General features: G+C 46.7%; 1 protein-coding gene across 1 annotated transcript; it reads left to right on the top strand.

Moving 5' to 3' along the window:
• Positions 1-64: 64 nt before the first annotated feature.
• LOC6560377 (maternal protein tudor) lies at positions 65-11,912 on the top strand. Its single transcript, XM_032734413.1, has 9 exons — positions 65-678; positions 1,312-1,731; positions 1,817-2,392; positions 3,054-3,959; positions 4,025-5,115; positions 5,613-6,496; positions 6,567-6,798; positions 6,868-7,067; positions 7,187-11,912. The coding sequence occupies exons 2-9, from the start codon at positions 1,330-1,332 to the stop codon at positions 10,816-10,818; spliced, it is 7,923 nt and encodes a 2,640-aa protein (XP_032590304.1). The 5' UTR covers positions 65-678; positions 1,312-1,329; the 3' UTR covers positions 10,819-11,912.
• The last annotated feature ends 282 nt before the right edge of the window (positions 11,913-12,194 follow it).

Genomic DNA, 12,194 nt, shown 5'->3' on the forward strand with positions numbered 1-12,194 from the left:
GGTCACACTGTTCCGTTGGTTATCGATCAACATATCGACAGTCGTGTCGTCGTTGTCTCGGGCTGAGTTACTTGGGTGGGCAAGTGAAACAACAAATTTCGAATTAAAACTTATTTCGCATTGATTAATTGCTTTATGATATAACTACAAACTACTGCAACACGTTCAAATTGGGTTGCGCTTGCGACGCAAGCACTTTTGAAGGACGACAAAAAGAAAACTGAAAAGACTGAAACGCAAACGCAAACGATTTCTAATCACACTCGAAGACTTTCTTTCTACTACACAATTACAACTACAATTACATCTACGAAATAACATCACACTTCTGACTGACTGACGGACAGCCAGCCAGCCCGAAAGAGGAAAAACGCTCAACAACTCGCAGCTCACAGCTCATATCACACATAAAAAGTGTGCCAAATCCAGCCACCCGCCCGCCCGCCTGTCTGTCGCCCATTTTCTAAGCCACACGGCGGAATCAGAAATCAGCATAAAAACAAACAAACAAGAATTCGCAATAATACAGAACAGCAAAGCGGATCAGCGCAAAAAGAATTCAATCGGCTGGGCGCTTGTGAGTGACTGTTGAGGAATATTGATGCACACAGGGGACGTGCGGAGAGAGAGGCAGGGGCGTTTTTTCCGAGTTTCGCTGTGGACAACGACGACGACAACGTAAGTTGCTTGGAATTTGTTAATTACTGTCTTTTTTTCTCTCTCTCTTTTTAAAGTAGACAAAACTAGAACGAGAATTATGTGTGTGTGGCAACAACGATAAGACACACACACACAACACACGCATATTCCACCTCAGAAAATAGGATTTTGGCAGTAGGCATGCCATGTTTACAGCTATTTCTCATGCATTTCGACGTGGGGTTGTCAAAGTACACATCAACGAAAAATTGACAACGCACTCGTCTTGCATTAACGGTTATCTGTTCGCTTTGCATACAAGCATAAGTAGCATGTGTGTGTGGGTGAAATCGAAATTGAAGCTTTGCTAAATATATTTGGTGACAATCGGAAGAAAAAAGGAATTGTGCGCTGCATATAAATTGATTATTTTACACCATGACGATTAATTTGTATAAGTGTGTGTGTGTGTGATAGGCAGTTAACGTCATCTTAGAACAATGCAGTGACACTTAAAAGTCTTGATTTACATATGTATATGTATATATATAATTATTTTGTGTGTGTGCGTGAGCATTTGAATATATTGATTGAAAACTCAAATGTCAAATGATACCTTGCATTTTGCATAGTTTTTCGATACTGATTTGAATATTTTGCATCTTGTTGCAGCGATAAAAGAATAGTAATATGAACGGCAAGGCGCCATTGAATGGTGGCGGAGCAACCAGCGTTGATTTGTACGTCACGCATCTGGATCATGTTGGCCCCTATCTGAAGGTGTACGGTCAGGCCAATCTGGATGCGGCCCTGATGGTTAGTCAGCGCATCGAGAAATTGCTTCCGACATGCTTTGCCATAGACCCGAGTTGGTCAATTGAGCGCCAACAGGCGCTTCTCACGCCCGGCACATGCTGTGTGCTCAAGCGAAGAAATGGCGCCGCTCCCGGCGACGTGGAATATATGCGAACCCGTGTTCTCAGCGCTGGCATCAATGACAGCAAACACCACACGGGCAACACTCGCAGCCAAATGCGCGTCGAGATTGAGTTTCTTGATTACGGCTACAAGCGTAACGTGAGCAGTCATGATGTGAGTCGGTGAATTTTACACATGAAATCAAATTCCGCAGTTATCAAATGTAAACTGATATTGTTTTGTTCTTTTATGCATACAGCTGCTATTCTCAAAACAGCCGCAACTGCTGCAGAATATTCCAGTTCTCTGCTCGCAATATATTGTGCTGGGCATATGCTCAGAGTGGAATCAAAGCGAACTGGATGCGGTGAATCAATTGATGGCAAATCATGTCGTCAGCATCGAGGTGGATCCCGACCAGATATGTGGCCAGAAATTTGCCAGCGTACGCTGGAAGGATTTCGAGCTCAATGAGTTCCTTGTGGAGCAGAAGCAAATCGGTGCACCCATTGCCAAAGAGCTGATCATGGACCACTGCAAGAATCTGTGGAAGGCGGCCTCACCACAGACCAACCTTATCGAGTACAACAACAATAGCATCCAGCACACGAACAACTCCTCCAAGACGCCCACAGACTTGGCGCGCGAACAAATTGCGGCACGCTATTCGCTTGCCGCTCGCCTCGACGTGCATCGCACGCTAGCCACAACGCCAACCAGACCGCTAAAAACCGCAGCGACAAACGAGTATATACCACCTGCCAAGCAGCTGCAGCAGCAGCAGGTGGTGCAGCCGCCTCCCCAAATGGTGATGCCTACGCCCTTGGCCAATTTGGTATGCTTTTGATAATCCAAATATATATATATATATATCTATGCAGCGTTTTGTGTTGACTCAGCTGAGGCATTTTCATAACTTTGTTGAGGCTATTATGATTTTATCGTGCAGCTTGTAACGCATTAACGGAGACGTCTCCCATAACATAAAGCGTATACATTCTTGATCAGCATCACCAGCCTTGTCCGTCTGTTTCTCTGTCAACTAGTTCCTCATCGGTCTTTTAGCTGCAGGCGGATCGGATGTCTATATGTACTGCACTGTATATTTGGACTATCCTATGGCGCCATAGAAATAACTTTTTTGTTTGCCAAGGTATCTGAACCAAATTTGCTCAGTATGCATATTATTATGCTGCTTCTATTTACCAACCAAATATCATCGGTTTCAGCTTACCATATCAATAAATATATAGTGAACTTTAAATGTCGGCAATTTGACACTGTTCTAAAAGGGAATTTTATCTTTATGGTGCCGAAGAAAGACATTCTTTCTTTCTGTTTCTTTAAGATTAAAGACAATCTTGTTGATAAAAGTTGTGTAAAACTCTGTTTTTTAACCAAGCGTCATGGAAATAATTTACTAAAATCTTCTTAATTATTTAATAGCTTTCTTAATCAAGTCTCTAATGTTATTTTCATTTCAATTGAATTTGCAGACAAATGTTTTGCCAAGCAGCATTCAGGCGGCACCCGGCGTACATCTGGCCAATGTACAGAAGGCGGCGCCATTTGCCACGGCCAATCATCTAGCATACAATACACAACGTGCCAATTATTCTTCAACTTCCGAGCCATCGTCGGGGCTGTTGCCCACGCACAATGTTTACACGCCCAAAACTAGTCCCAGGCCACTGAATATGTATTATAATGTGCGCCTCAATAATCCCATGCAGCCGCAGCAGGTGCAGCCGCAGCAGATGCCACTGATGCAGTTGCCCAAGCAGCCAGCGCTGAGCTATGCTCACGCACCACGATATACACTATCGCAACCACCGCCAGCGGCTGCAGCAGCTGCACAGAAGAAGCAACAAGTGCTGCAACCCATTATTCCGGCATTTCGGACCACCAGCCTCACAGTGGGTCTGACCTACGATGTTTACGTGAGCTTCGTGGAGAACGGACCACATCTGTTCTGGGTGCAGCTGAAGAGCGCGGAGAACGATCTGAACGCCATGATGGGCCAGATCGAGCGTATGCGTATGCAGACACTCATTCAATATCCGGGCGTGGGCACTGCATGTGTGGCACGCTTCTCCGAGGATGGCAATTGCTATCGTGCCTTAGTCAGCGCCGTCTACGGCAAGCGTATCCGTGTTGTCTATGTGGATTATGGCAACGCCGAGATGGTCACGCTGACAGATCTCTATCAGATACCTCAGGAACTGTTGCAGATCAAACCGTTTGCCTTTCGCTTCGCACTCGCGGGCGCCAAGGAGTTGGGCGCCCTCGATGAGAGCATGAAACGCATCTTTCAAAGTTCAGTGATATATAAAAACTTCCAATTGACAGTGCAGGCGGCTGAGAGTGTGGGCTCCATGCAAACCTGCCAGCTGATGCGCAATGTAAGTGATACATTTAATTATAGGATTCCGACATATTTAAAACAAAAACCACTCATCTCTCACAGGGCAACAGCAAGCTGGAGGAGCTAAAGATGCAGAAGAATTCGCGTCAGGCGTATACCAAAGCGGAGCCACTGCAAAATGATGATATCGTCGAGATACGTTACATCGATTCGCCGAACAACTTTTACGTGCAGAAGGTGAACAACGTGAAGCAATTCGAGCAGCTGATGGATGAAATGTTTGCCTACTACAACATCAATCAGATGGTGCCCGATCAGCTCGTCCTTGGCGCACCCTGTGTCGTCAAATGCGAGGGTGAATGGTATCGTGCCGAGCTGCTGCGCGTGGATGACTCCTCCACAACTATTGTGCGTCACGTGGACTTTGGCTATGAGGAGGCAGTGCAAAAGCATTTGATCGGCATCATTGCCGAGAAGCATCTGAAGATGCCGCGCCAGGCGATCAAGTGCTGCCTGAAGGGTTTCGAGAACAGCGAGCTGAGAGAGGATAAGATCACCGTTCAGTTCGAGATGCTTGCCGAGGAGTCGAACGTCAGTCGTCGCGCGTTCAGCGTTCGTGTCTTTCGCATTGAACCCGATGGCCTCAATGTCGTCAATCTGCTGGCCAAGAATCTGAACGTGATGAAGAAGCTCTACAAGCTGTCCATGCCATTTGAGCAGTATCTCACCCTGGAGAAGGGTCAATTCAATGCGAATGTGACGCGTGCCGAGTCTATAACTTCAGAGGCAGCGCCTCAGCAGCTGGAGAAGGGTCAGGTGCTCAACTCGACGACCGTCGAGAGTGAGGATCGCATGCAGCTGCAGCAGAAGCAGAAAAGGAATGCCAACAACGAATGGGACAAGCACAGCTCAGCATCTGCCAGTTCGAAGGATACCCAATCGCAGCAGAGCGGCGCCAAGCGTCCGGTGCAACAGCATCCGGCACGACCCGAACGCAATGGTGGCGTCGATGGCAATTTGGTTCGACGCAGTCGAGATACGCGCATCGACACCAGCTTTGAGAGTCACAGCACCAGCAGCTACACCAGCGGCATGAGCTCCCCGCGCAAGGGCAACCGCCAAAATGGACGCAATCGCACGGATTCGCCGCGACTGCAAAATGGCGTCTGCAAACCGGAAGCCAACAAAAATACGTGAGTATTGAGAAGTTGGGATTGGAAGTGGCCCCAATCATCAGTAGACACTTGACTTTTGACTTTATAAATCATTTTTTGTTAGTTCATCATTAATCTAAATCTGCTTGAATTTCCAAATAACTTAATTAATTGGATCTCAAAATATTCAACTCTTAGTCAACTCAATTACTCCAAAGTTAATCATAATTGATCTTCTGCCTGTTAATAGTCACTCCCGGGTGCTGATGTATGTCGAAGATGTAAAACTTTGCCTGCCATCCACAAACTCCTTTTCTGATCAAAGCCTTCAAAAAGATTTGAATTATATTTATTAAATCTTAATTGTGATAAATGCATATTGATGTCAAACGCGAATTCCCTTTTTAAATAACTATTTTCTTAATGGCAAACCATTTCATAGCTTTTGCTTAGATTGGGTCAGATATATCTGTCAGCTGCAAGGATACGTAATTTACAGTCTTGAATTACTTTCTATTTCTACTTTCTCTTCGCAGTCGCTTTGCCAATAATCAGTCGCCACGCAAAGATCAAGCGCAGCAGCAGCAGCAGTCGCAGCGGAATTCGCCCAACCAGCGCTCACAGAATGCACCGCAGGGCTTCGCACAGAAGCCACAACGTCAAAAGTCCACGCTGGATGGCGGCAGTTCGAAGCGATCGAGTGGTGTGGAAAGTGATGCCACATCTAATGCGGAGACAACAGCAGCTAAGGCGGTGCCCATGCCCGAGCCGGAGAAATATGTGCCGCTGGACAAAGCGTTTGCAGTGCAGGATATAAAAACGCCCACCAAGGAGGCGGCTAGTCTCTCGTGGTGGGTATCGCCATTCCAATTTTACGTAGTGCCAAAATCCCTTGCCACCAAATACGAGAGTCTGTTGCGCGAGATGCGGCAGTTCTATCGCCAGAAGCCCCATCAGCAGCTCCAGCTGAAGGTCGGCTCCAGTGTGGTTGTGCGTCAGCGCAAGGACAATGCCATAATGCGGGGCACCGTTGTTGCCTCCAATCAGATGGTGCGCAAATATCGCATCTTCTGCGTCGACGCTGGCAATATGTTGACTGTCTCCTCGGAGGATGTCTGGCAGCTGGAGCAGCGATTTGCAGAGCCGCCGTGTCTGGCGCAACGCTGCAGCTTCGACCGAGTGGTGACCAATTATGATCATTTGTATATCGTTGATCGCATGGAGAAATTTGTGCCAGCAAATGCAAAAGTCGAATGCGAGTTCAAATCGAAACAGCTGCAACTGCAATACAACCAGAACAACAACAACAATAACAATAATAATAGCATTGGCAACACATACATAGTTAAAATGCTGGTGAATGGCGCCTCTCTTCGAGATACTCTAATCAGTGCAAAGTTCCTTACCGAGGTCTCAGAGCGTGAGTCCAACAACAAGATATATGTTCAATGAGTAGCCACAAATCTAATCTTGATCTCATACTTTTTCAGAGGTGCGAGTTAGTCTGTTGGCTGGTCAGCAGGTGCGTGGCAAATTCACCTCAATTCGAGATATGACCAACTTTAAGATACAACTCGAGAGCTGCAGCGATGTGAACTTCTTGTGCAGCTACGATGACGTTAAATTTGTCAAGTCCGACCAGGAGATGGCCAAGGCCTTCAAGCAGTACTACGAGGGTAAATCGTATGCCCTAAATATAAAGCATGTGTGCGAGAACAACATGTGAGTGAGAGAGCAGCTCTCAGCGTTAACCAAACCATTCAACTAATGTATTCCTCTTGATTTGGGCAGCATTCACTTGCGACCTGTTATGCCGCTGCTCAAGGAGGAGCGCAATCCCTTTATTTGCGGTTATCCCGTATTGGTTAATAGTTTTAAGGCACTCGTCGTCTATACGGCCAAGTCTTATCGTATTTTGGTCCAGCCCAGCGATGTGCAGGAATCCATGAAGCAGCTGCTGGACGATATGTTTGAGTACTACTCCAAGAAAGGTGAGTCAAAGACAAAACAGTTGGATTTGTCCGAATGGAGTTTGTTGGTACACAAAATGTCCAATTCTAAATCTTGGTCTACTTTAAGCCACTTGTATTAAGCTGTTTCTTCCTTCCAGGCAAACAGCTGCGAAAAATTGAGAAGGATCAAGTTTGTGCGGCATTGAGCGCCGATGGCAATTGGTATCGTGCACGCATCCTGTCAAAGGATAACAAGGGCGCACGCCTGGATGTGCTGTACATTGACTATGGCAACTCGGAGCAGTTGTCGCGCGAAAAGCTCAAGCAGCTGGAGGAGAAGTTCTATGTGAATCGAAGCTGCTATGCGGTTGAGATCAATTTACCAATTGGTCGCATCCAGAACGATGAGAAATTAAAGACACGCCTCGCCAGCCTCTTGGAGACGGTGGTCACAGTAAAGCCCATTGAAACACGACGCAATCATCTCATTGCCGATGTGCTCCTGTCCAATGGAAAAGATAACCTGCTGGACAAGCTGAAGGCAGAGAAGCTCATTGCGGGCAGGGATATTGATTATATGCGCAAGCAGCTGGACAAGGAGAAGCCCCACATATACGAGTATATTGAATGCGTCGACCTGACCATCGATGATGATGAGGAGCACCAGCAGCAGCGCAAGGCAGGCAAATCAAACTCGACAAACAGCTCACCCAAGACCAAGAAGTCACAGCAGGAGGCAAAGGAAGCAAAGGAACCGAAGGAAGCCAAGGAGCCCAAACAACAGCGCAACAACAACAAACAGCCGGAACAGGTGGCGCCAACAACGGCGGCGCCAATAGAGCCAGTAGCTGCTGCTCCCAAGGCTGAAACGAAGCCAGTGGAGCAAGTGGTGCCAGTACCTGTTGAAGTTGTGCCTGAGCCGCTACCCGTTCCCGAGATTGAAACAATTGTTACTCCTGTAGTCTCACCCACGCCCAGCCAGACAGCTGTCGCTGTGCCACCACCACCGGATCCGTACAAGGACATGGAGACCGCTGTGCTGAGCCACTGCGATAATCCCGCACACTTCTATGTGCACACCATGGATGCGCTGCCCAAGCTCAAGCGTCTCACCGAGAATCTAATGATTGTGTCGCCATCGCTGCCACAGCTGATGGATGTTGTCAATGGCGCCGAATGCATCTCAATGTATTCGATGGACAAGTGTTGGTATCGTGCCAAAATACTCGATGCGGAGCTAATGGTGCTCCAGTTCATCGATTATGGCAACACCGATTGCGTCTCGGACGCCAAGGAGATCAAGCAGAGCCTGGGCAGCCAAACGGAGCCACTGTGTCTGCCCTTCGCCCTGCCCATTGCGCCCAATGGCACGTTGGAGTGGGCAGACGCTGCCAATGGCATCTTCAATGATTCGTACGAGAAGCTGCTCCACTATGAGTATTTGTCGCGCGGCGATTGCCAAAAGCGCAGCTATGTCAATCTCTACATTGAGGGCGTCGATGTGGCCAAGAAACTGATTGCCGATGGCTATGCCAAGCCCCTGGATTACGTGAATAGTGGCAGCAGCTGTTACATATCGCATGTGAATAGCATCTCTGACTTCTATCTGCAGCTGGAGAGCGACTCGAAGGCGCTCGAACTGATCGAAATGTATCTGGGCGATGCGGAGCAGCAGCTGCAGCCGCTGCAGCGTTTCGAAAAGGGCAGCATTGTGGCCGCCCTCTTCGATGACGATGGACTCTTCTATCGGGCCGAGCTACTGCGTCAGATGCCCGATTCGCGTTACGAGGTGCGTTTCATTGACTACGGCAACAAATCGACGACGGCCAAGTGTTTGCTGCTCTCCGAGCAGATAGCAACGGTCCCCAGTTTGTCGAAGCGCTGCTCGTTGCAGCTGCCTGAGGATTATGTTGATTGGTCTCAGCAGGCGGAGCTCAAATTTGCCGAGCTTACCGGCGAGGGTGAATTGGTTTTTACCACACAACTGCTGCAGCCGGGACTGAAGCATGTCCTCATCCATCTGCTGTTGGATGAGGAGAATGTGTTGGATCAATTGTTGCCACTTTGCACGCGTAAGCAGCCCAAGCCGGAGGTGGTGCAACAACCAGTTGCTGCCGCCCCGTCCAACGGGGAGTCAAGTGCTGACTCCTCGGCTAGCCGTTTGGCCATTGTGACCCACGTGAATAGTCCCACCAGCTTCTATCTGCAGTTCGAGTCGGACAATCAACTCGTGGACAACACCAGCGAGCAGCTGAACTCGGAGAACGCCAGTCTGCAGCCTAAGCAGGGCGTTGCTCAGCTGGCTGAGCTGTGCGTCGCCCAATTTGCCGATGACAATGAGTTTTATCGAGCACGCATCTTGGAGCAGTTGCCCGCCAAGCAGTCGCTGCAATATCGCGTCTTGTTCATTGACTACGGCAATCAGGCGCTGGTGGATAAATTATTTGAGCTGCCGTCGGAGCTGGCTCAAGTGAAGCCACTGGCCGAGCTGCATGCTCTCGAATCGTGCGTGAACTTTCTGAAATACCCCAAGGAATCCCGGGAAGCGCTCGACGCCCTCATCGACAGTTGCAATGGGGAGGTGGCCGTCGAGTTTGTCAACAAGACGGCGGAGCCGCCTTTGGTCCGTCTAAAGACGATGGACAAAAATGCACTCAACATACATGAGCAGCTGCAGAAGCTGCTCGATGCTGCAGCGCTGCTGAAGCAGGATAATAATAACAAGGAGTGCATCATTTCACATGGCAACTCACCCAAGAGTTTCTATGTGCAGCTCAAGAAGAACTCGGCCGAACTGGATCTGATTGTGAAAACACTGCAGTCCCTGACAGCCGAACACCTCGAGAAGGTGTCGAGTCCTGCCCCGAAAGTGAACGGGATATGCTATGAGGATGATTGCTATTATCGCTGCTGCATCCGGCAAGTGTTGCCTGATGAGAAGGGCTGTGAGGTGTTCCTCATGGATTACGGCGGCACTGTGGTCACCCAGCAGGTGTACACGCTGCCCGAGCAGCTATGTCAAATACCGCCACTGGCGCTCCACTGCAAGCTGAATGAAATACCCCAGGATGTGTCGGATGAGCAGCTGGAGACGGCATTTGCCGCGCTGCTGGAGCAGCATTTCGGTGAGGTCTACGAGCTGGTCAGTGAACTCAAGCAGGAGGAGGAGGAGGAGACAACCCAGCAGGCAGTGCAATTGCGCATTAACTACAAGGATTTCGCAGAGGAATTGGCCAGCATTGTGGCTGGTGTGCAGCGACCGCTCGAGGTGGTGCTGCACAATTGCTTTGTGGTGCAGTACGACAATCCCAAGTCCTTCTATGTGCAAATGGAACAGGATGTGCCCGCGCTGGAACAGATGACCGATAAAATGCTCGATGCCGATCAAAATTTTGAACCCTTCACCCAGCTGGCCGTGGGTGCAATCTGTGTGGCCAAATTCCCCGAAGATGAGGTCTTCTATCGGGCCGAGATAGTCAAGCTCCTCGATGAGGGCAAGTGTGAAGTGCACTTTATAGATTTTGGCAACAATGCCATCACCGATCAGTTCCGCCAGCTGCCCGAGGATCTGGCAAAGCCGGCGCGCTACAGCAAGCACTGTGAACTGGAGAGCGCCCTGATTACCAAGTGCGACGTGGCCGCCTTGGGCGTGTTCATCAACACTCGCTTCTCGGAGACGTTCCAGCTGGAGATACTCACCAAAATGGATGAGAGCGACACGCATGTGGTGCGTCTTTTCTATCAGAACACCAGCATTGCCGAGCAGCTGCGTCTCCAGAAACAATCTTAGAGAGGAGATTCCTCACGAGGCATCCATTAGCCTGAACATTAATCCATCCGCCAAACAAAAGGCGTTGAGAGGCATGCACGAATGCAGAGCTCTGATGCTTCAAGCATTCTGACACACACACACAAACACACACACACACCTTTTACACACACACACACACTCAAGCATATTTGCAATATGAATGCAAAAGATTGTGATTAATTTTTGGCTAAAGTATATCTGTTGTATTACCTAATTTAGTTGGAACAAGTTAAACTTATTCTGCGATAAACAGAGGATTGTAAAAGCTCATGATTTTGCTATATATATATAGCCGGCAGCTTCATTGATTTTTCATGGAAAACCAAAATGAAAGCTCATTTCTAATTTCTTATTAATTAATGAAAAACAAAAAAAAAAAACATAATCAACAAAAAAAAAAAAACGAATACAATTGTATAAGAAAAAATCGAACAAAAAAAACGAAAAACATTTAAAAAAAAAAACACACGTTGCATAAAACAAATCGAAAAAGTGCAACTAAAAAAAAAAATAAAATTGTGAAAAATATTTAGATGCAAATCTAACCAACGAAAAGTTGTTGAATGAAAATGGCAAGGAAAGCGTAATTGCTCAATTATAACACACACTTTTAAAGCAATTTTATATAATCAAAACTACCAATGGAGGTTTGTGTGCTGAAACAATTTTGGGTGGGTTAATTTATTATGATTCTTTTGTTTTACAATTACTCACTTCTTTTTTTTTTACTTATTTCGCTAATTTTCAATGTTTATGACTTTTGTTTGCTCAATTAATTCAACTGAAGAAGTGAAAAACACACATTTTCTATCATTTATATTACATACTTTACATTCAAATTACTAATATTAAAAAAAAAAAAACATTTTTCAAACAAAAAAAAAAGCAGAAAAAACCAACAAAAAAAAATCAAAAACAAATACGAAGCAAAGACTAAAAATTAATGGAATATGGGGTTTGTTATATTAAAAACCTTGCAAAAACAAAAACACAATGTCATATTTTTCTACCATTTCTTTTTCATGTTGTAAACAAAATAAATGCAAATAAAGAGAAAACCACGAAAGGGCAAATGTTTTGTTTTCAATCTACCTGAGGATAGCATCAACAGCATCATTTTACCTGACCACAGGTAGATATTTGTTCGAGATCTTTTCCCGGTTAACATAATGGGTAAAATAACAGCAGATTGCTACTGTTTTGAAAGGGTATTTATTATCGACAGTCTTCTTCAAAATGTCTTCCGATAAATACCCAAAAGAACCGTCAGTCAAACTGAATTGTGCATTTTGTTTGGCAACTGTCAGTTCAGAAGAGTTTTTAAGGTCTTCACAAATTGGAACATTGTTGATAAG

This window comes from Drosophila grimshawi, unplaced genomic scaffold (genome assembly GCF_018153295.1).
Source record: "Drosophila grimshawi isolate 15287-2541.00 unplaced genomic scaffold, ASM1815329v1 contig_1369, whole genome shotgun sequence".
Lineage (NCBI taxonomy): Eukaryota > Metazoa > Arthropoda > Insecta > Diptera > Drosophilidae > Drosophila > Drosophila grimshawi.

Bases quoted from the DNA above. Each gene is read 5' to 3' on its own strand.
- LOC6560377 (XM_032734413.1), top strand. From the start codon at position 1,330: ATGAACGGCAAGGCGCCATTGAATGGTGGCGGAGCAACCAGCGTTGAT. The intron at 1,732-1,816 runs GTGAGTCGGTGA...TTATGCATACAG, and splicing joins GTAACGTGAGCAGTCATGAT to CTGCTATTCTCAAAACAGCC. The intron at 2,393-3,053 runs GTATGCTTTTGA...TTGAATTTGCAG, and splicing joins CTACGCCCTTGGCCAATTTG to ACAAATGTTTTGCCAAGCAG.